Genomic DNA, 25,048 nt, shown 5'->3' with positions numbered 1-25,048 from the left:
CTCCAAAGGCACCTGGTTCAGTTTCTGTCTGCCAGCCAGCTAAGTCTGTTTGGCTTTCTCTCCCCCACCTTCCTGTCACAGCACACATCTGAAATGCCCTTCCTGCCCTCCTTCCAAAACCAGGCCCCGCCCTCTTGGAAGCAGACTTGAGACTCACTTCCTCTCTTAAACCTGCTTGACTCAGACTTCCCAGTTTCAAGATTGTTAATCACTAGAAAATATGTCATGCCAACTTCAGCCTTCCTCCACCCCCTTTCCTCCACCCTTGTTGATTGTGATGTAAGACTGTACCTGGCAAATCTGCACCTGTGGGCACCTGTGTTCCCAGGAATCTGGGTGTTCATGTGAGTGGTTATAGAGCAGGAAGCAAGAGCAGATGGTAACCAAAAACAAAGCAGTTGATGAGGTGGGGGGAGGGCTGGACCAGATCACACACATGTCCGTTTTGGCCACTTACTACATGGTTGGTGCTTACCAAGTTACTTAGCCTTTCTGAGCCTCCATTTCCTGGCATATTTGTCATGAAAATTAAAAAATTACCACTATTACTATTTACTGAGCACTTATTCAGTGCAGGCTGTGTCCTAAGCACTTCACATAGATTTTTTTTCTTTTAAAAAAAGTTTTAATTTTTTTTTAATTGGAGGTACTGGGGATTGAACTCAGGACCTCATGCATGCTAAGCATGCGCTCTACCACTGAGCTATATCCCTCCCCCCATGTAGATTTTTAAACTGAATCTTCACTTCAACCATAGCAGGTAGGTAACATTATTTTTCCTATGCTATTGTTGAAGAAATTGAGATACAGAAGAAACTCAACACAAAGGTTAGGTACTTTGCCCCAGGGCACACAGCTAATAAATGGCAAAGTCAGGATTGCCACCCAGGCAGTCAGACCGCAGAGTCCATGTTTGTAACCAGTCTGCTTACTGACTCCCACGCGTAATCCTGTGTGTGTGCAAAGCTCTTGACACAGTGCCTGGAACAAAGATAACCATCAACCAGTGTGGCTCTTTCCTCACTGGGACTGCGAGTACCGATGGCCAGGACAAGAGTCTCTTTTTCCCTGTAACTTGTTACAGAGCCTAGGAAAGGATAGAATACAGAGTGGGCACTTTACACATATTTCCAGCCTGATAAAGCTATGGAAGAAATATGAAGAGTTTAAAGCCATCTTTTCTTACCTAGATGTGTGTATTAAACATACACTTGCCACATGGACACACACTTCTCACAAATACATTGCAGACACTCACTCACACATACACATTCAGTGGCCACTTTGAACCCATGAAGGCTCCATCAGGAAACCTTCCTAAACTGGTCCAAGCCTCACAATCTCTCCCATCCCTGAATGCCAACAGCACTCACCATTAGGCCCAGCCAAGCCAGCCCTCACTATGTGGTGTTTTATTCATTCATTTAAATAACTACCCAATAACTACTAAGAACCAGGGCCAGGTATTGGAGAAGCAGCACCAAAAAGAATTTTTTAAAGTTCCTGTCCTCCAGGAACTTCGACTCTCCTAGGAGATGCTGGCATACAAACCAAGACTTACAGTAGGCACAGGGGAAGATGTTTTATCATTGACAGCACATACGAAGGTCTTTTAAATCAGACTGAGGCATTTGGGAGAGCTTCCTGGAGGTGACACTGGAGTTAAATTTTAAAGATGAACAGGAGTTACTCTGGCAAAGGAGAGAGTGTGGAGGAAGGAGAGTAAAGAAGAGAGAACAGGTTAACATGCTCGGGAAACTGCGAATGCTGTACCAGTTGTAATGAAGAGTTTTTAATGGGGACAGGCAGGACAAGAGGCCAGAGGGGTAGGCAGGGCCCATGTGCCAAAAGTCCTGATGGGCTAACCTGAAAGATTAAAAGTCTTACCTAAAAAGCTGTCGGGAACTACGCAAGGGTTTTTGGCAGAGATATATCATCAAATCTGCATTTCAGAAAGATTGATTTAGCAGCAGAGACATGAACCGATGAAAGAGGAGACAAGTTGGAGACGGGAACATTGAAAAGACTTTCAACAATCACGGGAATAAATTGAAATTCTTAGTGCAGTGGGAATGGAGAGGGTATTTAAGAGCTATTAAGGAAAAGTGGGGAGGCCACCCATTCAAATAGGAAGCATAAAAGCCTAAAGCTTAGACTGGGAGGAGGCAAGACAATGATACCTTTTGACTTTTAGAGTCTGAGGTGTCTCTGGGGCACCCAGGTGATACCTATTAGGCTTGTGAACGTGTGTGTATACATTTTTTTCCATTATTAAAGTCTGCAAGACATCTGGGCTGGAGATACAAGTTTGAGTGTCATCAGATTAGAGGCAGCAATTAAAACCATGAGTGTGGATGAAGTCACCGAGAGAAAGTGTGGGCCGGAAGGTCGGTGAGCCCAGGACAGAGTTCTGGGAGCTCCTACGCCAAGCAGTTGAACACCTGGATATGTGAACATTCTCCAGGAGCAATGTGTGCAGTGGGAAAAAGTGAGGAAAGGACGCTGGTGATCACCAACATTTAGGGGAGGAGAAGGTGAACAGACAAGAAGAGAGGGGCAAAGGTGCGGGAGGAGAAGCCAGGACAGGGTATCAAGTCAAGGGAAGTCAGCTGCATCAAATGCTGCAGAGGTCAATGAAGATAAGGACAGGAAATTCCATCCGTTACATTTGGCAACTGAGAGGTGGCCACTGCGGCCACAGTGAGGTCACTGTAGCGGTGAGGGCGTGGGTTTCTGGCTGCTGGAGAAAACTTTTCAACTGAATCGCAGTTTGAGTAGCTGACTGGAATTTCAGTCCGCGTTGCTTTCCTGGAGCACCATAGTCGCGCGTGCGCACTCTTACGCACCGCACCGGAGAGCTAACAGGGACTTGGCGTTTCCGGACGGCGCGCGCAGAGATCCCGCGCACGCGCCTCCGGAGCCCACCGGCTCCGCCGTGGGCCTTTCCCTAGGCCTGCAGAGGGCGCTGAGTCTCGGAGAGCCAGGGCGTGACGCCGCTCTAGTCAGCGCCCGGGCTCGGTGGTGGGCGCTGCAGCTTCGCGTCCCGCACGCCTCCTCCCAGCACAGGTGGGTCCGCCCGCGGGGGGCGGCAGTGCTTGGGAGCCGCGGGGCGGGAGGGCAGCGGCAGCCCCTGGGCGGCGAGTGGTCCCCGTCACCTAAGTGCCCCGGCTCGGGTCTGGCCCCGGCGGAACGGGCTGTGGGCGGGCCTGCACGGGTGCAAGTTCCCAGTCCGGGTGGGTGCCTTCTGGACGTGCAGTGCCTATCCCAGGACCCCTTAACACCCCAGGGGTCTCCGCCCTAGCTCGCTTGCGGCTTCCTGGGAACAGCTGCGGGCGGTGCTACCAGAGGCGGGGCTCCCATGATTGACACTTCTTTCTCCGGGTTTCACGGGCGCCACTGGACCCCTCCCCTGCCCTGAACCTGAGCCAGCACCATGGTGAGAACCCTGAACCTAGCCCCTCACCTCCGCATGCCCATGCTCATGTCCTTGCTCTTTCCCCGCGTGGCTTTGCCTTCATTGCCCGATGTCAACCTGGGGCTCCTCAGTCGGGGTTCGGTGTGTCTGCCCCTTCAAAGCAGCCTGCACTCTTCCAACCCGCCCATCCCTGTAGCACGGACGCCTGAAGGTGAAGACATCGGAAGAGCAAGCGGAAGCCAAGAGGCTAGAGCGGGAACAGAAGCTGAAGCTATACCAGTCAGCCACCCAGACTGTCTTCCGGAAGGTGGGGCCCTCAGAGGTAGCCCCTTCCTGCAGTGGGCCCCTTAGTGTAGCACTGAGGCCAAGAGCTGGGCACTATAGTCAGACTGTATGGATATGTATCTGGGTTCTATTATTTACTAGCTGCATGTCCTTGGGCAAATTACTGAATCTCTTTGGGCCTCAGTTTGCCCATCTGTAAAATGGGACTAATAATTGCACTTACTGTATAGGGCTATTGTGAGAATACATGTAAACCTGTAAAGTGCTTTGTATAGTATCTATTTTATAATATGGCATTCACAGATTTACTTATCCCTGTAGTGGGAGAATGATACCGTCTTTGACCCTGCTATCTGTCTTCTCAGCGCCAGGCTGGAGAGCTGGATGAGTCAGTGCTGGAACTGACAAGCCAGATTCTGGGAGCCAACCCTGACTTTGCTACCCTCTGGAACTGTCGACGAGAGGTGCTCCAGCGGCTGGAGGCCCAGAAGTGTGTAGGGGTTCAGGGGCCCAGGGAAGATGGCCCTGGCCCTGCCCTACCTCGGTCCAGGGGTAGAGGAAGAATGAGGCAACCAGGGGCATAGGCAGAAGATAGTGGAGGGCTGGGTGCAGAAAGTCAGGGTGAGCTGAGATTGGGTGTTGGAGGGCCCTGACCCCCGTTCCCCTCTGGGTGCAGGTCTCCCGAGGAGTTGGCTGCTCTGGTGAAGGCAGAACTGGGCTTCCTGGAGAGCTGTCTGAGGGTGAACCCCAAGTCTTACGGCACTTGGCACCACCGCTGCTGGCTGCTGGGCCGTCTGCCAGAACCCAACTGGACCCGGGAGCTGGAGCTATGTGCCCGCTTCCTCGAGGTTGATGAACGGAACTGTACGTGCCTGCAGATTTTGTCCCTACGACGCTCACCTGCCCCACACCCTGGTACAGGGTGTCAGTAGGGCCCAGAGTGGGGCGGGATGGCTAGGACCAGCCCACTGAGCTGATGGCAGAAGGGATGGTGGAGCCAAATGCATCCTCCATGGAGTGCACAGAGGTGTTTCTTGGGATCTCCAAGGGAACTCCAGGGGTACTAGCTAGGGAGCTCTTGCCCTGCTTCTGAAATGTGGTGTTCCCCACCCTCCTAGTCCACTGCTGGGACTACCGGCGATTTGTAGCTGCACAGGCAGCTGTGCCCCCTGCAGAGGAGCTCGCCTTCACTGACAGCCTCATCACCCGAAACTTCTCCAACTACTCCTCCTGGCATTACCGCTCCTGCCTCTTGCCCCAGCTGCACCCCCAGCCAGACTCTGGACCCCAGGGGCGCCTCCCTGAGGATGTGCTGCTCAAAGGTAAACAGGGCCAGGGGGTGCTGGGGAGGGCTCTGCAGCCTTGATGCCTAGCCCTGTTCCTGAATCTGCTACTTGGGTTTATCAAGTACATACTTGGCTCTGAGGGTGCATAAGATCCAGCCCCTGGCTGCGGAGAGCTCAAGTGTCCAATGGGGAAGATAAGACTAACACATGCAGCCCCTGTGCAAGGCCAGTACATAAGTGAAACTGAAGGCTGGAGGTGCTCAGAGGAGAGGGTGGGATGTTGGGGCAGCCAGGAGCCCACTAGGGTCCTAACCACAGCCACATGCCTCCTTGTCCCCTGCAGAGCTGGAGCTGGTGCAGAATGCCTTCTTCACTGACCCTAATGATCAGAGTGCCTGGTTCTACCATCGCTGGCTCCTGGGACGAGGTGAGCACTGGGGGAAGAGGCTGGGTGATTAGGACTTGGAAGGAATGGAAGACTGTTTAAGGAGACCTGAGGCTGTGTCTCCCCCCAGCTGATCCCCAGGATGCCCTGCGCTGCCTGCACGTGAGCCGGGACGAGGCCTGTCTGACTGTCTCCTTCTCTCGGCCCCTCCTAGTGAGTCCTGCAGCTTTTGCTGGAGAGCATCATGGACTGTGGGCCCAGAGCTGTTGGAGTGACGGGTCTCCCTTTGTCCCTTTTGTCAGGTGGGCTCCAGGACAGACACCTTGCTGCTCATGGTTGATGAGTCACCCCTGGCTGTAGAATGGAGGACCCCAGATGGCAGGAACCAGCCTAGCCATGTCTGGGTATCCCAGGATTGGTGGGGCAAAGTGGGGGCTGGGGCAGGGCTGAGGTGGGGAGTCAGAAAAGTGGTGCAGGCCAGGTATTTCCTTGACCGTATGCTTCCAGCTCTGTGACCTGCCCGCTGCCTCCCTCAATGACCAGTTGCCCCAACACACATTTCGTGTCATTTGGACAGCAGGCAATGCCCAGAAGGAGTGTGTGCTCTTAAAAGGTGACACAGCCTGCGTCCTCCACCCCTTGCAGCAGCCCCCCATCCCTCTGTTCTTCTCATGGGCATCCCCTCCTACCATCTACTCTTTCTCTCAGGCCGCCAAGAGTGCTGGTGCCGGGACTCGGCCACAGATGAACAGCTCTTCAGGTGACAGTGACATGGAAGCCTACAGACAGGGGGAGGGACTCTGGACTCTGGGCATCAGGCATCTGGGGTGGGAGGCTGGGGGCTTGAGCAGGTGGTCTGAGACTGGATACTGGGGATGACCAGTACCCTAGGACTGTGGGCATCATCCCCTCCCCCACCCCGCCCCCCCCCCAGGTGTGAACTGTCGGTGGAGAAGTCCACAGTGCTACAGTCCGAGCTTGAATCCTGTAAGGAGCTGCAGGAGCTGGAGCCTGAGAATAAATGTGAGGCCCGTCCCCTAGCTCCTGCTTTTCTCAGGAGGCCCCTTCCTAGGAGGTCCCCTTGGGGAGATCAGAAAGGGTCTCCAGAGGATGGGAGCAGAAAAAGATCCAAGAGAGTCCATCCTTTTCTCGCTCTCTCCTCAGGGTGCCTGCTCACCATCATCTTGCTGATGCGGGCGCTGGACCCCCTGCTGTATGAGAAGGAGACACTGCAGTACTTCCAGACCCTCAAGGCAAGTAGGGTCTGGGGGAGCCAGCAAGGGGGAGGCCCGGAGGGCAGCTGACACACATTCCCTGTCTGCCCAATCCCTGCCAGGCTGTGGACCCAATGCGGGCAGCGTACTTGGATGACCTGCGCAGCAAGTTCCTGCTGGAGAACAGTGTGCTCAAGATGGAGTATGCGGAGGTGCGCGTGCTGCACCTGGGTCACAAGGTAGGGACTGCGCATGCACCTTCCCTCACCCCACTGGCTTACCCTCCCTCTTTCTTTTGATCTGGGTGGCCTTTCTATCTGCTCCCTGGGCTTCAGCCGAGGGTCGCATCATGTCCTCAGCTTTGCCTTCAGTCTCAGGTGCCCCGCTGAACATTTCTTCCTCCACTCATTCCCTTGCTTCTCTCCCTGGAGCTGGCCGCATCATCTAAAGCCTGAATAGTTTTCCAGAGATTTTTGAATCAATCTTCCCCAATCAATCTTCCCAACACATTAGTTTTATCATGTCCCTGCTGCCCACCTTTATTCCTACCAAACCGATCCCTCAGATTCACCAGGCCCACTCCTGCCCATGTCTGTGTTTATCCCAGCGCCCTCCTTTATCCCCTGTACCTGCCCCACTCCCTCCACTCCACGGGCCACCCCAGCCCCAGCACTCACATCCCTCAGAGCATGTACTGCCATGGGTTGTCAGGTAAGCTTCCCACCTGCTCCGTCCTCTCCTCAGCTGGGGTCCCCTAGGGCCTGTGTGGGGCACGCCAGGCAAGTGCCTGATAAGCAGTGCCTGAGGACTTTCTCCCAGGGCTCACTGGGTATCTCCTCCTGCCTCCTCAGGATCTGACGATGCTCTGCCATCTGGAACAGCTGCTCTTGGTCACTCACCTCGACCTGTCGCACAATCGTCTCCGAGCCCTGCCCCCTGCCCTGGCAGCCCTGCGCTGCCTCGAGGTAACGCACTCACTCCTCTGTCAGTGCCCTGGGGGGTCCTTTCCCCTTCCTTCACCTCAGCAGTCTACTCACCCTACAAAGAGATGTCTGGGTCCTTTCAGCCCCAACAGATGACCCCTGCCTTCCTGTCCTCTGTCATCCCACCTGACCCCAGGAGCCCTTCCATGCACTGTAAGCTGATCATGCTGGGTTCCCCAGTTGCTTGTACCAATTCCAAGCTGCATGCCCTGTCCTGTCTTCCCTACCCTTCCTGATCCCCAGGTGCTGCAGGCCAATGATAACGCTATCGAGTCCCTGGATGGTGTCACTAACCTGCCCCGGCTGCAGGAGCTCTTTTTGTGCAATAACCGTATCCTTCCTTTTGGGGGCCTTTCAGACAGCAGGTAGAGCGAGGTGCCACACCAGGAAGGGACAGGCAGCCAGCAGGGTGGGTGTGCTCCTCGGCGGGGGAGGGGGCTCTGGCTGGCTAAACTGACGAGAGAGGAGAGCCTGGGGCTATATGGGGCTAGCGTTGACTTGGGCTAGGAGAGTTTTGCAGGATGGAAGTAAATGACTTCCTCAACCAGAGTTCACAAACCGGCAGCCTGCAGATGTTCTTGAGTACCACATCGTGTTTTTTTAAATCGGGAAGTTTCATATTTTAAAAAAATTTAGAATTCTGATTCTTATTAAAAACTGAAAGTTAAAGCACCCTTTGGTCTAATTTCCACTTGGCAACCCTTGGCCGTTGAGTCATGGGTGCCTCTGCAGCCAAGGCTAGCTTCCCCCTTGACCAGAGTCTCCATTACTCCTTCTGGTACTGCATCCAGCAGGCCTCCTGTGCTTCCTGCCTGGTGCCCCGGCGGCAAGTGTTTGCAGACTAGAGCCTTACACCTTCCGGAGAAGCAGACAAGGTGCCCATCAACCAGGCTGCCGGGCACCAGTCCCCGTTCTTGAGGGAAAACAGTGATGGGTGTACAGGAGCAGACAGGTCTGGGGGATCCCGCTGAGCTTTCCTTGACTCCTGCCCAAGGCCTCCCGCAGCCTGCCGTGCTCCAGCCTCTTGCCTCCTGCCCCAAGCTGGTCCTCCTCAACCTGCAGGGCAACCCCCTGTGCCAAGCAGCGGGCATCTCGGAGCAGCTGGCCGAGCTGCTGCCTTCAGTTAGCAGCATCCTCACCTAAGACACCCTGCCCCTACCCTTGCCCTTTAACTTATTGGAACTGAATAAACAACGAAGTGGCCCCCAAAGGCTGCTAAGCTGCTCCCGCCACCACTGTTACTACTGCCACCTGGAAAAGAAAGGGAGAGAGTTAGGGTGTGTTGGACCCCCTCTACTTTCATTTTATGCTTAATCCTGCTGTTCCCTATCATGGAGAACCAAAGCCTCAGTGTCTGGGGCAGAATCCGGACAAGGACTGGATTTGGGACTACCTTCTGGTTTGGGGCTGGCTGAGTCTAGGTTTCAGGCTGGAATCAGGTTGGGTTCAGGTTCTGGTTGGAGCTGGGCTACAGAGCAGCTATAAACGTGTCCAACTGGAAGGGCTCATAAAGGTCTCTCCCGTGACCCCTACCCCTTCCAGATGCCCTCTCTGCCCTGGCTCTCCTTCCCCACAGCTGAGAAGGCTGTTCCCAGGAGGAGTGGGCCAGGGCGCCCTGACTCCGCCCTCTTATAACAACACTATTAGTCCCCCGTGAATCGCCTCCTCTGGTGAAAGAACCCTTGAAAATACTTAATCCCACTTGATCCTCACAAGCTTTCCGGGCTGAGATGACTAGATCCATTGTACTGATGAGGAAATGGCTGTGGAGACGCGCCCAAGGTTGCTGGACGTGAGTGCTGGGGCCAAAGCTGTCTCTGCACCTTAGTCTGGGATTCCAGACTCACGTTCTTGCTTCTGGGACGGACACACACACACACACACACACACACACACACACACACACACCCCTTGTCCTTCTTGGAAAGTCCTGAGGCACTTAAGCCTCCTGGAGGGAGGAAAAGGGAGTGGCTCAGGGGTGAAGGGGTGAGAGCACTGAGTCAAACCTGGCTGGGTAGGGGTAAATTTGAAAGACTGATGGAGACAAGAGGGAGAGAGTGTGACAAGGCATTTTCCTGCTTTCTTCAGAATCTGCCTGGGCCCACGTGTGCTCACACACATACAGACTCTCAGGGCCCTGCCCCTTCCTGTATCCATAGTGATACACAAACAGTCCCTAGATGAAACCCTTTGGCTGACCTGCCTCATACCTGCCTGGGATTTTGATTTCCGCTAGTGCATCTTCTGAGTGTGTTGGAGGTAGGGGAAGGGTCTGGGGCTTAGACCTGGACTGGAAAGGGTCAGCAAGGGTGTGGAGGGCTCCCTACCAGGTCCTGGAGCCTCTGTCCCCACTCCCCAAGGCACCTTCCTGCTGGATGCATCACCAAACTCAGCCTCTCTTCCAGTCAGCTTCCTTGTGTCCTCTTGCCAACCCTGTTTTCACTGTCTTCTCTTCAGTGGCTGATGGGCAGAGCTGGGACAACAGTGGGATGGAGAGAAGAGTCACCAAGAACAGGGTCCCAGCCTTCCTGAAGATGCCTGACCTCCTCTGCCTTGGGGTTCTCTTGATGGCCTCCCCAGTGTTTCTCCCAGTGTCAGGGTGGAGTCGGGGCTGGTGCCCTGAGCCAATTGGTCAGGATTCCCAGGAAGAATTGCAGGTTGGAGAACTCTGCAGTCCAGCTGACTCTCGGAGAAGCGGGTACTCTACAGCCTGGGGAGGTGGTCTTAGTTCCCACCTGAGCATTAGAGCATAGGTGGGAGGTAGGAAACGAGATTGTTCCTACTCTGATCCCTGCCCACACACACCCGGGCCAATCCCAAACTTGGAGGGATACAGGAAGCAGGGGGCCAGCTCACTCATGCAGGGAACTGTGGAGTAGCTAGAGGAATGAGGGACAGCTGGGTGGTGGGGTAGGAGGATCTGGAAGAGCCGGCAGGCCAGGGGCTGGCTGGTGGAGCCAGTCTGAGGGCCTGGCTGCTGATGTCACCAGTCTGTAGCTTGGGTTCCCAGGACCTCCCTCGGCAGGACAAGTCCCAGAACCAGGCCCATGGGCAGTTTCACAGGGCTGAACCTGGCCTGGGCTGCACCAGAGCCTGGCAACCGGGGCCAATGAGACAGAAGCAAGCAGCCTGAACTTGGGAACAGAGGGTCTGCTGGATAGGGGTGTGGGCGGATGGGGCAGCCTGCCCCATTGTCCTCGGAGCTTCTCCACCCAGGCCAGTCTGGGAGGGATCAGCATGGTTTGGGGTCCCTCAGGCCTTCCAGCTTCAGCTGTGACAGACCCCCGACCCTGACCCCGCCCTCTCCGGAGCCCAGGCCCCACCCCGCCTCCAATCGGTTCCTCATTCCTCGAAAGGGGAAAGAGGGGTGCAGCCCAGCCTCATTTCCCGCCCCTACCTCTAGACACTGCCCCCAGAGGTTGGGCCTCCTCCCTCAGAGGGAGATGGAGCAACCTCGCTTCCCCCTTCTTACCAGCAGCTTGGCCCCGCCCTACCCCTCATAAACCAGTTACTGGCCCGCCCCACACCTTCCACTCTTGCGGCGGTGTCTGTCCCATTCCCATCAGTCCCGACCTGTTCCACCCCGGCCGCGGGACTCAGAGATGCCGTCGCCAACACCTCTATCAGGTGAGGTGCTGAGCCCGGGCGGTGCGGTCTGGGGGCCTCGCGCGCGCCGAGGCCCAGCCCCAGCAAGGTGGGGTGCGGGCCAGCTCTAGTCTGTCAGCCCGAGAGGCTGCCCCCAACGCTGAGACTCCACGGCCTGAAGCCCGGCTCCTGGCACCTCCGCACCCCGCCCCTCCTCTCAGCTCCTCTTGGGTCTTTGACCCGACGTGGGGAATGCCAGGACTCCAAGTCACCAATGTTACTCACCTGTCTTCTGCAAGGAGCCTTGGTTGGGAGATCTCTGCTAAGAAATGGGTCCTTGATGTGGCTGGCTCTGGACCTCTAGATGGAGGAGCCAGCAGGTGGAGGGAGCAGGCCCGGGATGATCTGTGCTACTAGATCTTGAGGCTGTGACGAGCGTCCATTCGTTTCCTGGGATGGGTCCTTGAACAGGTTTCTTGATTGGGCATCTGGTTTGGTGGAAGTGATGGTAAGCGGGGAAGACTCTTCTCTATAATGTGGAAGTTTCTCAGGTGAGTCTGAGAGGAGTCTTTGGGAAAGGTGTCTGGATAGATCTGAGGGACTCTCAGGGTCAAGATCATATCATCGCGGTCATCAGGCTGGGACTGAATCAGCTCTCTGGATGGAGAGTTTCTGAGTTAGCTGACTGGTGCATCCTAGGTAAAGGAGGTCTGAACAGGTGATGAGACCCTCCCTGCGCTTTCCAGGCACAATGGACAGTCCTCGTTCGGATGTGGGCCGCTGGGGCGGGAACCTCTGGCAGCCCCCCATCACACCTTCTCCAGAGCCAGAGCCAGAGCCGGAGCCAGACAGACGTTCACGCCGAGGGGGCCGTTCCTTCTGGGCTCGCTGCTGTGCCTGCTGCTCATGCCGGAATGCAGCAGATGATGACTGGGGGCCTGAGCACCGTGGGTCTGGCTCCAGGGGTCGAGGATCCAGCTCTGGGGGTCGAAGACCTGACTCCCGGGGCACAGACTCCCGCCAGCCTGGCTCCCGGGGCAGTGCTGTGAATGCAGCTGGAGATGGCACCATCCGAGGTGAGGCCTGCCTGTCCACATGATCTGAGAGCCAGAAGGCCTTAATGGGGCCTGAGACTCATTCTGGCATCTCTGGGGCCTGGGAGGCTAATGATGGGGGCCTGGACTCCTCATGAGGTTTCACTGATCTAGAACTCTGGCCTGGCAGAGGGTATGCTGGTGGTGACCGGTGTGGATCTCCTGAGTTCACGTTCGGACCAGAACCGCCGAGAGCACCACACGGATGAATTCGAGTACGATGAGCTGATTATCCGCCGTGGGCAGGTTTTCCACATGGTCCTCCTCCTGTCTCGACCCTATGAGTCCTCCGATCGTGTCACCCTGGAGCTGCTCATCGGTCAGTGGGACCTGCAGTGGGAGGGGTGAAGGCCCTCAGCAGGGTGGGGTGGGGGGCACTGCTAACAAGGCTCCCAGCCCAGGTATTAGGGTCAAAGGGCCATCTTTAGGCTCCGCCCTTACCCTACTCTGTGCTCTGCCAGATAAGGCAGGTGTGAGCATGTAAGTGTGTCCCCAGGGGTGCCTCAGGGAGGGTCTTGATATCCCCATTTTCCGAAACTTGCCCTCTTCAAGCCTCCAGGGGCATCTGTCTCAAAATACTTTTTCTTTAGGTGTTTGCTACAGCATCTCCTTGGGTGTTGCTGCCTCTGCGTGTCTTTCTCCTTTCTGGGTCTGCCCTCCTTCCCCAGGGAGTGGCTCTACTCTCTGTCCAACTCTGTCTCCCTCTCTCTGTCCCCATGGCCCAGGGCAGGTGCGTCCCTCACTGCATTGCTCGGTGGCCATTGACTACCTAGGCTGGTGATTATGCTGCTGCCGGGGGCGGGCGACTCCTCTTACCCTTTTATTAGGGCCTAGCCTTGCCCACCCAGCCTCTAATTTCCCAGGTACCCCCACCACCTCCAGCAGGGATGCCCAGGGCTCTAGAAGCTACTGCCCCAGGGAACAGGCAGGGTGGGCTTTCAGGATGTGAACTGCCCTTTCCAGGGGCAACTGGACTGAGCCAGGGTGGCTCTGCTCCTCCAGCCCAGGTGCTGGGACAGGCAGGCAGAGGGTGACGGTGACCTGGTCTCTTCTACCCACCTCTGAGTTCAGTGTCAGGGGAACAGGTTTGGGATGTTGGGCTGGAGCTCTGCCCTGACATGTGGGCAAGCATCGGGTGGGGACAGCTGCTCTCAGAGATTGGCCCAGGCGATGGCCCAACTCAGGGACACTACACGCACTGGCTCGTACACATCCTGGGTGGGGTTGGGAGAAGTCCAAGTCTCCATTCCCTGTCCTCGGAGAGGCCTCACCAGCTAATCAGTGCTTTCCCCGCTCCAGGAAACAACCCCGAAGTGGGCAAGGGCACCCACGTGATCATCCCAGTGGGCAAGGGGAGCAGTGGAGGTTGGAAGGCCCAGGTGACGAAGTCCAGCGGGAATAATCTGAACCTACGGGTCCACACCTCCCCCAACGCCATCATCGGCAAGTTTCAATTCACGGTCCGCACACACTCAGAGGCTGGCGAGTTCCAGTTGCCCTTTGACCCCCGAAATGAAATCTACATCCTCTTCAATCCCTGGTGCCCAGGTGAGCCGAATGGAGTCAGGAGCAGGGCATGGACAGGAGGGGAGGGCAGGTCAGGGTTTCCTTTCCTTGGATCCAGCTATGTGCCTGGGTACTTGGCCTGAGGAGAAGCCAGCCTCCCATTTTCCAGGTGAGGGGACCTAGATCCAATGTAGAAAGGTGACCAGCTCAAGGTCACACAGCCTTACCTTTCCTGGTGAAGAGCCTTGGTTATAGCCACCATCCTCCCACATTTCTGTTACGCTCGCTCCATCCTTCCTGGGAGCAGTGCTGTCAGGCCAGAGGCGTCCCTGCTCTTCCTAAGTGATCATGAGTCCTTTAGAATTGACCCAGGGGCAGGTGAGACCCAGGGAGGGGTCTGGAGAGACCAGGCATATATGTTTTGGGGGCACAGAGGACATCGTGTACGTGGACCATGAGGACTGGCGGCAGGAGTACGTGCTTAATGAGTCTGGGAGAATTTACTATGGGACTGAAGCACAGATTGGCGAGCGGACATGGAACTACGGACAGGTACAGCTGGCCAAGCCTTGTGCACCCAGGGGCACTAGAGGCAGGTGGGGTGGGGCTGGGGAGTGGGTGCTGGCCTAGGGGTCACCTCTGCCCTTCCTCCCTCCAGTTTGACCATGGGGTGCTGGATGCCTGCCTGTACATCCTGGACCGGCGGGGCATGCCATATGGAGGCCGTGGGGACCCAGTCAGTGTCTCCCGGGTCATCTCTGCCATGGTGAGCACCCTTGTATCTCTGAGCCCTACTGTGTATCTGTCCCCTTCCCTTTCTGATTCTTCCAGGACCCCAGCCCTGTCCCGGCCCTTGCCAAGGGTATTGTGGGAAGGGGTCTCACTCCTCTTCCCTCCCATGCCTGCCCCTCACCCTGTCCTTCCTGGCTCCTGTCCCAGCTCTTGTGGAATGTAGGGCCAAACCCAAAATTTGGCACACCCATCATTCACATTCCTGTGTCAGACCAGGGTGGGGGGGCAGAAGACTCTGGGAGGAGTGGGCGGGGCTCAGGCTGTCACTGGATCCTGAAGTATTTAGGAGTGAGGGGTGGTTCCAGGGACCCACATGGGGGGGTCCTGAGCCTCACCCCCAACTCTGCCTCATCCCATCCTGTCCTGGGCAGGTGAACTCCTTGGATGACAATGGGGTCCTGATTGGGAACTGGTCTGGCGATTACTCCCGTGGCACCAATCCATCGGCGTGGGTGGGCAGTGTGGAGATCCTACTCAGCTACCTACGTACCGGCTACTCTGTCCCCTATGGCCAGTGCTGGGTCTTCGCCGGTGTGACTACCACAGGTAGTGGGAGGACGGGACAGGAATGATCTGGGCCCTCTGAGAAGGAGGGAGGGAAGGCAAGCTCCACCTTCAGGAGCCCAGCCTAGTGGTGGCTACAGTGCAGGGGCAGGTGGGGGTGGATGGTAGGCAGGCCTTCATTATCAGTAATTAGTGTTAACGACCAAGAGAGGCCTAAAGGAGAGGAGGGAGAAGGGACAGGCAGGGACAAGGCCAGGCAGGTGACCCTGGCTTCCTCCTGACCCTTGTGACCCTTGACCCAGCTTGGCAACCCCAGTTGCCCTTGTCTCCCTATTATTCCTGACCTGATGCCTCGCCTGCTCCCCACCCCTGCCCTGGTCCCAGGCCCTGAACCCCAACCCTGGCTCCCCCACAGTGCTACGCTGCCTGGGCCTGGCCACCCGCACTGTCACCAACTTCAACTCCGCACATGACACAGACACATCCCTCACCATGGACATCTACTTTGACGAGAACATGAAGCCACTCGAGCACCTGAACCATGATTCCGTTTGGTGAGGCTGGGGCTGGGGCTGAGCTGCCCGTTCCTGCTGAGGACCGATGACCTGAGACCTGGACGCCGGGGGGAGGCTGGGGAGGCCCTGGGTGGGCTGCTCAGGGAGCCCTCCATCCACGCCCATCCAGGAACTTCCACGTGTGGAATGACTGTTGGATGAAGAGGCCAGATCTGCCCTCAGGCTTCGACGGGTGGCAGGTTGTGGACGCCACACCCCAGGAGACCAGCAGCGGTGAGACGGGGCCCTGCTTGGCTCCTGGACCCCAGTCGGGGCCCCTCCCCCTCTCCCCAGCCTTCGTAACAAACCCCAGTGTCCTGGATGGGGCAATCACCATGTGGCCCTTCAATTACTTTCACTTTTCTGCAGAATTCTTTGCCTAAATTTTATTTATTTGTAATGGTTACAATACTTAGATGGTTGAAAAATCCAAAGATTCAAGAAAATTCAGTGAGAGGTTTCCCTCCTTCTAGAAATACACTATTCCTGCTTACTTTTTTATTTGCGTGTCCTGGAGATAATTAATGAAGGATACATATATATATTTTTTTAAGTCATTATTAGAAGACCTGCTTAAAAGGAAAAAAAATTAATTGACTAATTGTATAGAATTGTATAACGTAAAATATAAAAGTTCCCCATTTTCTCTCAGGAGGTTTCTGTTTTGTGTTGTTTTAAGGAAATTTCTGCATCCTACCCCAGACCTGACACATCATACATTCTGGGAAGAGATTCCAGGAATCTGTATTTTTGAAAGTTCCCCTGGTGATGCTGCAGATCAGCTGGGTTTGGGACTTTCTCTCATGCACAGAGCATTAAGTCAGCAGCAGAGCAAACCCAGCTCCTGACTCCTTCTCTTTTTGACACGTAGTCTCACGTTCACCAAGTTCCTCTCATGTCTGTTCCATTGCTCACCATGAGTTACAGCTACAGCATAGAAAACAATCAGGGTTAAATAGGTTTAAGGGAGAAAACAGCTTCTATAACCCAGCGCGGCCCTAAGAAACAATCACTGATGACATAACTTGGAGTCTCCTTTCCGCAATACACATTTCTGCAAAAATTAGACCCCCTGTACCATCTCTTCTCTAACGGTTCCCTCATCCCCTTCCCACCTTAACACTCAGGGCCCGGGCAGCCTGGCATGCCCCTCCTGCGCCCTCCCCCCACCTCTTCCCCTCTCCCTGGGTCAGCTGGCCCTCCCCTAGCCTACATTCTTCCTCTGGTCTCTGGCCAGACCACTCCCTCTTAATCATCTCTGTGAACGGTACCCCCTGAGTTGTGCAACCCCGCGATGCCTGCAGAGCTGGAGCAGCCTGGCACAGGGCACCAGGAGACCTGAGTTCCGGTCCCCGCTCTTGGAGGTGGTGGGCTGGGCAGTATGCAGGGTTTCTGGGCCAGCCAGACCCGGGCTGGAGTCTAGCCTGATCACTTCTTAGACATGTCCCCTTAGACAAATTCTCTGCACCTTTGAGCTTTGGTGTCCTTATCTGTAATATGAGATGATATTCCATGTAGGATGGTTGGGAAGTTCCGATGAGAAGTCAGATTAGACTGGCAGCAGGGCTGGAACAAAGTAGCTGTGCAGCAAACGTTAGCGCTTTCTACCCTTTCTGTATCTGACTGCCTTGTGTGGTCTTCGCACCTGCTTTGCCTTGCCAAGCCTGTTGCCCATTTGTAAAAGGAGACTGTAGTGTGAGGTGTTTTCTCAAATTCTTTCTTGTTGGATGGCCCTTATTTTCTGTTCTGGGTCCTCTCCTGCCAAGCCTCCTCCCTGTCAGCCTGTCTCCTCCAGAAAACCCTCCTGAGCACGAGGAGGACAGACTCTGTTTCCCACCAGCCCCTTCTCCCACCTCCCCACAGAGAGGACACAGGGGGCTGCAGAGCTAAGGGGTTCTGGATCTTTCTAGAACAGTGACCATGAGGTCATTGCTCTCCCAGCCAGCCAGCAGAGCCACTGTGGACTCTGGGTTTGTCTTGATGTAGGATGAGGGGGTGGTCTTGACCTCTGGGGGCCACAGACAGCCAGCATCCAGCTTCAGCCAGTGGAGGAAGTGTGCCAGTGATTTGGGTTAACAAGGCAGGCTTGTCCCCATGGTTGTCCCTGTCCCGCCATCCCAGCCAGTGACTGAGGCCACATAGAACTGTGCTGTCCTTTGTTTGCCTTCCCTGAGTTGGACTGGGTAGGGGCTGACTCTGGGCAGTGGGCATGGGGCCTGGTTGGGGGGGCCCCGGATCTGAGGGTCCCCCTCAGTCTCCTTGGCTCTCTCACCTCCATGATGCCCTCACTCCCCTAGGCATCTTCTGCTGTGGCCCCTGCTCCGTGCAGTCCATCAAGAACGGCCTGGTCTACATGAAGTACGACACGCCCTTCATTTTTGCCGAGGTGAGGGCTGCACTCCAGGGGCCTTCGTGGGCAGCCTGGGGAGACCAGGGCACTGGTGTCAGTCCTGGGTTCTCGGGTCCCACCTTCATCACTGACTGACTAGCTGTGTGACCTTGAGCAAGTCACTTAGTTTCCCCATCTGTAAAAGGGGGTTAATAATGGCTGCCATACTTCCTGTACTCAGGATCAAAAGAAATAATGGGAGTGAAACTGCTTTATAAGTCATAAAGTCAGTGAATGAGCATAAGGGATTACTGTTATTAATGCAGAATGCACGGCACAGAGCCTCCCAGACCAGCTTTTTCCTGCTCTCTGGCCTGTCTGGCTCAAGCTTGGAAAGTCTCCCACTTTGACTCTGCCAGGCAGCTCCCAACCTTTGGATCTAGCCCTGCCTGCAGCTCCCAGGATCAGGGGAGGGCAGCTGGGGGTCAGGCCCACACTCAGACCCTCTGGCTCACTCATTCCGGGCTCACCCCCAACGCTCCCCCAACAGGTGAACAGTGACAAGGTTTACTGGCAGCGGCAGGATGACGGCAGCTTCAAGATTGTGTACGTGGAGGAGAAGGCCATTGGCATACTCATCATCACCAAGGCCATTGGCTCCAACATGCGGGAAGACATCACCCACATCTATAAGCACCCAGAAGGTACTGTCTCCCCAACCCGGCCAGCTCAGGCCACACCAAGCGTTCCTGCTGAGTGCTCACCCACCCAGCTGTAACCTCACCCTTGACCCTCAACCCCAGGCTCAGATGCAGAGCGGAAGGCAGTGGAGACAGCGGCCGCCCATGGCAGCAAACCCAATGTGTACGCCTCCCGGGACTCGGCCGAGGATGTGTCCGTGCAGGTGGAGGCACAGGACGCGGTGATGGGCCAGGACCTGACGGTCAGTGTGGTGCTGACCAACCGCAGCAGCAGCCGCCGCACTGTGAAGCTGCACCTCTACCTCTCTGTTACCTTCTACACCGGCGTCACTGGGTCCGTCTTCAAGGAGAGCAAGAAGGAAGTGGTGCTGGCGCCAGGGGCCTGTAAGTGCTCCTTTTTGAGCCCTAACCCCCACCCCACCGTGGCTGGGCACCTCGGGGCTGGGGACATGGAAACCCTGGGAGGCCGTGTCTGGGGATGCAGCCTCAGCGATGCCATGCCTTTCCTCCCCAGCGGAGCGCGTGGCCATGCCCGTGGCCTACAAGGAGTACCGGCCCCACCTCGTGGACCAGGGGGCCATGCTGCTCAACGTCTCAGGCCACGTCAAGGAGAACGGGCAGGTGCTGGCCAAGCAGCACACCTTCCGTCTGCGCACCCCGGACCTCTCCCTCACGGTAGTGCAGCTGGCTGGGGCCGGGGAAAATCAGAGAGCCAGGGGAGCCGGGCGGGGCAGTCTGCTGGGAGTGGGCTGGCCAGATGAGCAGTGGCAGGAGGAGGTCAGGGACTGGCTCTGGGCTCTTGGGCTTCAGTTTCCTCATCTGTAAAACTCAGATCTCCTATCCCTGATTCTGTGGTGGCTTCAGCTGGGGGGTGGGTTGGAATTTCCTCTCTGGCTTTGGGGGAACCCTCTCTCAGGGGCAGAAATGTGGGGTCCGGGAGGTCTTGGTCCTAAGGAGTTCTCCCTCTCTGGTGGAGTGTCCAGTCTTCTGAGTCTGGCCAGGGTCTCTGATGTGGGGGTGGGGACTTCTTTTTTTCTCAGTTATTGGGAGCAGCCGTGGTGGGCCAGGAGTGCGAGGTACAGATTGTCTTCAAGAACCCCCTGCCTGTCACCCTTACCAATGTTGTCTTCCGGCTCGAGGGCTCCGGGTTGCAGAGACCCAAGGTCCTCAATGTTGGGTGAGTCCATCCTATCCTGTTCTTGCCACCACCCTTGCCCGCCTCCCGGGCTACATGGGTCTCAGCTTTGCTTCCTCTCTCGGTCAGGGTGGTAAGCAAAGCAGCCTGGCGCCAGCTGGCAACACCTCCTGACTCAGTTCAGTCCAGCTGGTGTTTAGGAAGACTTGCTGCAGGCAGTGCTGTGTGGTGTCCCCGCCCTGCCTCACTGGCTCATTAGGTAGCTAAAACCTCACATAGGAATCACTAGCAACTCGTCACTAGTGTTGCCCAGCACTCAGGAGTTGAGCAGGCACTTTCAGGAATATTAGCTCATTTGGAGATCATAAGAACCCTTTAAAGAACATTAGAGATCATTATGTGATTAGCTTCAAGTCCCAGCTCTATCCACTCACTGGCCATGTGCCCTGGGGCAAGTGACTGATTTCTATGCCTCAGTTTTCTCACCTGTAAAGTGGGGATAACAAAAATGCTGGGCTCTGAGGGTCACTGTGAGAGTCAGAGGATAGTGTGCTTAGCATGGTACTCAGCACAGCATCAGTTGTTGCCAACTCTGTTGGCAGCTGTTCCCCCCTTTCCAGATGGGGCAGCTGGTGGCCACAGCTCACAGGGTCTCACAGCTCCTAAGGGGCAGGCTCTGCCCCTCCCGCCATGGTAAGCTCCGGGCAAAGGCTCTCAGGCTTGTTGCTGGGGCAGTGCCGTGAGGGCTGAGCAGCAGCTCTGGAGGGGAGGGCGCTCACCCAACCTGCCTGGGCCTGGTCCCAAGTCAGGCAAGGCTCTGTGCCCAGCAAGTGCCCACAGACCTACACATGCGGGCACAGCACAGAGGGAGAGCAGAGAAGGCTAGAGGCTGACTTTGAGATCAGCTCTCTGGGGACAGGGGTCAGCATTTTCTTTGTTTGACAGAGTTCGACACAGAGCACCCGAGGGAACCCAAGGGCACGTGTAGAGGGCTGGGTGGGGGATGCAGAGGGTCCCTGCCCATCCCTCTGCCCACACACAGCACCCTCTGCCTGTTGGGGGCCACCCCTTGCACCAGTAGGCCAAAGCTGGAAAGGTTGCTATCCTGATCTTTGTCCCAGCCTGTTCCCCTGGAAGATGTAACGTGTCCCAAAGGAACGCACTCCTCATGTCAGCCTACAAGGGTCTCTGGCAGCTTTGAGGGTGGAGGTTGAGACTCCCAGGCAGCTCGCCTGCTGGTGTCTCCCAGATGACAGAGGGAGGTGCCCCTGTCCTGTGGGATCTCCAGAGCTGGACTCCCCTAACTCAGCAGCCCCACCAGGTCTTTGATTCTTGCCGCCGCCAGGGAGTAAGGAAAGGACCACCATACCGAGTGCTGGAGACCCGGCCCCTCTCTTCAGCTGTGGGGCTTGTGTGAGTCTCCCTCCACGTAAGGCCCCAGTCTTCCCACCGGTAAGAGGGCTGGATGATGGTTTCGCAAGGCATGTCCTCCTTGGATGTTCTGTGGCATCTCAGCTGCTGTGAGCCCAGGCAGGGGCCTCCAGGACAATTGAGAGTCCTGAGGGGAGGTCCCCGAGCTGCTGGTTTGGATACATTAGATTCCAAGATGGGCGTTTCCCTTGCTGTCATTTGCACATCAAAGGCTGTGGTATGGAACTGCATTATAGCATAAGGTGTGCCACCCCGCCTGGTGACTGGCCACTTAATAAACATTCCGGAACCTACTCCTCCAGATGGCTGTTGTCACTACCAAACAATCAGCAGGGGAAGCTGGAAGCCTGCTCCAAACCCTTCTCGGGAATTTCCCCTGGAGCCTGAGTCACATTCTCTAGAATGTCTTAGGGTGGCCTTAAGGGGGTGGATGTGACTTTGGGGAAACAGCCTCAGGTCGTTGAGAACTAACATTAATTAATAAGATAAGTGAATAAGATGGATGACAATGCCCTTTCCAGTCAGAAATGAAACTTGGCTGTAAAAGAGGGACGGTGACAAGTATGTGTGCCGCCTGAGTACATGACTGGGTGTACGTGATGTGTGTGTGGTTTTAAATGGCTCTGAAAGAAAATCTGAGAGGGGTTTTTAAAAATGTTCAACATGGTTGAACATGTCTGTAATTGAAGTACAATACTAATGTGGACATCTGAGTTCTGGTGTCCTTGTCAGGGAGCTGGTTTTATTACCTGTACATTGTTGCAGGCAGCTTCCAGTCTTAGAAAATGACGTGCTCAGCTTAAACTCCCAAACTGGGGTGTGGCAAAGGTCTCACCGGACACGAAGAGCAGGGTAGGGAGAGATCTTGACATCCTTAGCTGGAAACTGGAAAGAAACTTCTCTTGGAAATAATCTTATAAATAAAGGCTAGGCTCTGAAATAGTACAGCTCAGTTAGAGTACAGGTTAAATAGACTTTTGAAGCCTGGTCTGAAACTAAACAACCTTCAACTTTGTATCTATGGAAAAGTGGACACAGATTAAAGACACAAATTGGTAAGCAGGCAGAGTATAGCCTACCAGTTACGTTTTAGACTTAATTTCAAGTAGTATATTATGACAGGAAGTTTAGAAATTGAGTCTGTAACTTAATCGGTAAGCTACGTCTATCTATCTCCCTGCCTCCCCTGCTTCCCTTCTTCACAGAGCTTGGAGGCACCGTCCAGACCATCTTCCACTTTACACCAGAAAGTGAGGATCAGAGATGACCAGTAACTTGTCCTAAACCACACAGCTAACCGAGGTGAAAGGGGTAGAGAGTGGTCCAGGGATGCCCCTTGGAAGCAGGCTCCAAGCTATGTGCTTTGCCCCAAGGAGAGCTCATCCTCAGTGTTGGGGTGTTAGCTCAGTCCCTTGAAGGACTGAGGTGTTTGCAAGAGACTGTGGCTTCTGAGGGTGTCCCCAGTGCAGGCTCCATTGGGCAGGGTGTCAGAGGTAAGGGTTTCAGGCAGAGGCTGAAAAGAACAGATGCTGACAGGCGTGAGCAGGTGCAAATGAATGCAATCATAGCCAGGGTATAAATGCACATGCAGACTGCTGGCGGAGCTCAGAGAAAGGCGAGATTAATTTTCCTGAGGGAAGGAGGTACTCCAGGGAGCCCTTGCTAAGGAGGCAGCCCAGGGGCAAAGCATGAAAACGGAGGTGAGTTCAGGGAAGGAAGGGAGTTCAGTGGGACTGGTGGATAGGGGAGTGGTGGGGGAATGAGGTCGCACAGGCAGGCAGGCAGGCAGGCAGGCAGGCAGGCAGGGTGAGTCAGAGTGAGCCTGTGTGTCAGGTTAGGGAGCTACAGTTTCATCTGTCTCATAAGCACCAAGGAGGCCAAGCCCTTGAAGGGTTCAGTTCACCTCTGAGTGGTTGAAAAATAGAATGGAAAAATGAGATGGGAGGCAAGGAGTCCGGTTAGAAGGCTGGTGAAATTGTGGTTCCCAGAGGGGTGGTCTGGGACTAGCTTTTCAGAGATCCATGGGAAGGAAGAAAATAAAGACACTGTAGTGTGCGCACACGTGTGTGTGTGTCCACCAGCACATGTATGCTTCTCCCCCTCCCACACACACACATGTATATCAATCTAAAGATGCCAATTGCCTGTTCTTGGGATGGACTTTACTTTTTTTTTTTCCTTGAGATAACATCCTGAAAGATGATGATTGTAGCAGAGGATACTTAATTTTCTTCCACTTTCTTTCTTGGCAAACCTGAAAGTATTTGGCAATACCATGTCAAGCCCCAAAGTCTCATTTTGAAGTTTCCTTGTTCTTGGAAGTCCTACAGGGGATGGGATGACCTGGTTGGGGCAGGAGCGTTGGCGATGGAGAGGAGGGGGAGGCAGTGCCGCACGCAGTCTTTGTCCAGATGTTTGTGAGAGCAAGGAGGGAGGAATCCTGGATAATGAGATTTCCAGCTTCGGCAGCTGGGTGGGTGGCCACTGATCTGGCCTTGTGGAGGCGGCCTTGGGGTTCAGGCTGTGTCCAGGTTGGTAGGTCGTGGGTGTGGAAATTCCAGCTGAGCCCAGAGATGCCTGAAGGGCTCCACCTTCTGCTCCTTCCTTCCTGGCTGCCCCATCAGTCCTTCCTCCCGACTCCACCTCCAGTCACCCCAGGCCCATGACCCTATCTCTGCCCACAGGGACATTGGGGGCCACGAGACAGTGACGCTGCGCCAGACATTCGTGCCAGTGCGACCAGGCCCCCGTCAGCTCATCGCCAGCTTGGACAGCCCACAGCTCTCCCAAGTGCACGGGGTCATCCAGGTGGACGTGGCTCCGGCCGCTGGAGGTGGGGGCTTCTCAGACGCTGGAGGCGACAGTCACTCAGGAGAGACCATCCCTATGGCATCTCGAGGTGGGGCTTAGCCCTGGGCCAGGAGCAATGGGACTGGAGTCAGACGAGCAAGGACACTGCCTCAAGACAGGGGACCGCAGCAGAGCTGCTCCCCGGGGGCTCAGGAGGGAGGACCTCACCTAGAGGGGGAGCTGACCTCTCTTGCACAGATGCAAATAAACTTTTTTAATGAAGCTGCTGTTCTGTCCGTCTGTCATATGCCAGGCCAAGGGGTGTGGCCCCACGGCCTGTCTTGGGGATGCATGTGGCACTTCTGGTGCCACTGGTTGTGAGAAGTGTGGCTGGCAGGTCAGTGATGGTACCGCTCAGCAGCTCTTGAGATGGGGTGTCAGGATGGCCTCCAGGGCTCACCAGACCAGTCTTCCCTGACCCCAGGGTGCTTCTACTGACCAAAGCCCTTTTGAAGTCCCCGGGGGTTGAGTGAGACTGCCCCCTCCATGGCACCCCCTGTGGGAGGGAAGGACCCAAATTCCCCTGTGACACATGTTTGAGGTAGAAATAGGCTGGAGTTCTCTCTGAGCAGCAAAAGCCACTTTCTGGTATTTATCTTCAAATATCCTTGTCTGGGGATTTTTACAAAAGTCATACCTGTTCAGTGTTGAGAATTAAGAAAATACAGAAAATTGTAAAGATGAGAATAACAATAATGCTCAATGACCACCAGGTGCGGACAGTAACTGTTAACGTTGTGTTTCACATGCTGCTTTTCTCCCCCATGTAACCCACGGTGAGCATTTTCCTACAGCACTGACCATTCCTTGAAAACATCATGTTTAGAGTCTGGATGATAGACTTGGCTTCCCGGCCGCCCTCCTGGTCCTCCTGCATCTCTGCCCTTCTCAGTCTCCAGGGCTGGTGCCTCTGCCTCTGCTCAACCTGGGGGTGTCGGGGTGACTCAGGCCTTCGCCCCAAGTGCTCTTTTATCCAGCTATACGCTGCCCAGGTGAGCT

At 55.4% G+C, this 25,048-nt stretch overlaps 2 protein-coding genes across 3 annotated transcripts; both read left to right on the top strand.

Moving 5' to 3' along the window:
• Positions 1–2,831: 2,831 nt before the first annotated feature.
• Positions 2,832–10,556, top strand: RABGGTA (Rab geranylgeranyltransferase subunit alpha). Of its 2 annotated transcripts, none has more exons than XM_032481771.1 (17): positions 2,832–3,066; positions 3,382–3,436; positions 3,612–3,722; positions 4,066–4,190; positions 4,377–4,564; positions 4,819–5,022; positions 5,330–5,413; positions 5,502–5,584; positions 5,674–5,775; positions 5,879–5,984; positions 6,080–6,131; positions 6,306–6,394; positions 6,536–6,624; positions 6,708–6,824; positions 7,437–7,550; positions 7,652–7,721; positions 10,026–10,556. In XM_032481771.1, exons 2-17 carry the CDS (start codon positions 3,434–3,436, stop codon positions 10,319–10,321), a joined length of 1,833 nt encoding a protein of 610 aa, XP_032337662.1. In that variant the 5' UTR covers positions 2,832–3,066; positions 3,382–3,433; the 3' UTR covers positions 10,322–10,556. The 2 variants fall into 2 exon arrangements, with proteins under 2 accessions (XP_032337662.1, XP_032337663.1); XM_032481772.1 differs by lacking the exons at positions 7,652–7,721; positions 10,026–10,556 and adding exons at positions 7,812–7,899; positions 8,563–8,792 and having other exon boundaries at positions 2,851–3,066.
• Positions 10,557–11,027: 471 nt separating this feature from the next.
• On the top strand, positions 11,028–24,271 carry TGM1 (transglutaminase 1). The gene is made up of 15 exons (XM_006172828.3): positions 11,028–11,195; positions 11,900–12,229; positions 12,378–12,566; positions 13,547–13,795; positions 14,187–14,305; positions 14,412–14,519; positions 14,917–15,091; positions 15,465–15,603; positions 15,734–15,837; positions 17,901–17,989; positions 18,483–18,636; positions 18,736–19,017; positions 19,148–19,308; positions 19,674–19,810; positions 23,884–24,271. Exons 1-15 carry the CDS (start codon positions 11,171–11,173, stop codon positions 24,107–24,109), a joined length of 2,487 nt encoding a protein of 828 aa, XP_006172890.2. The 5' UTR covers positions 11,028–11,170; the 3' UTR covers positions 24,110–24,271.
• Positions 24,272–25,048: the final 777 nt, after the last annotated feature.

The sequence above is a fragment of the Camelus ferus genome, chromosome 6, assembly GCF_009834535.1.
Source record: "Camelus ferus isolate YT-003-E chromosome 6, BCGSAC_Cfer_1.0, whole genome shotgun sequence".
NCBI lineage: Eukaryota > Metazoa > Chordata > Mammalia > Artiodactyla > Camelidae > Camelus > Camelus ferus.
Note: the sequence above shows the minus strand (reverse complement) of the source record. Positions and strands in the feature narration are given on the sequence as shown.

Coding starts and splice junctions, on each gene's coding strand:
- RABGGTA (XM_032481771.1), top strand. Junction 3,723..4,065: donor CCCAGACTGTCTTCCGGAAG/GTGGGGCCCTCA, acceptor CTGTCTTCTCAG/CGCCAGGCTGGAGAGCTGGA. Junction 6,825..7,436: donor TGCTGCACCTGGGTCACAAG/GTAGGGACTGCG, acceptor CTGCCTCCTCAG/GATCTGACGATGCTCTGCCA.
- TGM1 (XM_006172828.3), top strand. CDS start 11,171: ATGCCGTCGCCAACACCTCTATCAG. Junction 14,520..14,916: donor CCCGGGTCATCTCTGCCATG/GTGAGCACCCTT, acceptor TGTCCTGGGCAG/GTGAACTCCTTGGATGACAA. Junction 15,092..15,464: donor CGCCGGTGTGACTACCACAG/GTAGTGGGAGGA, acceptor GCTCCCCCACAG/TGCTACGCTGCCTGGGCCTG.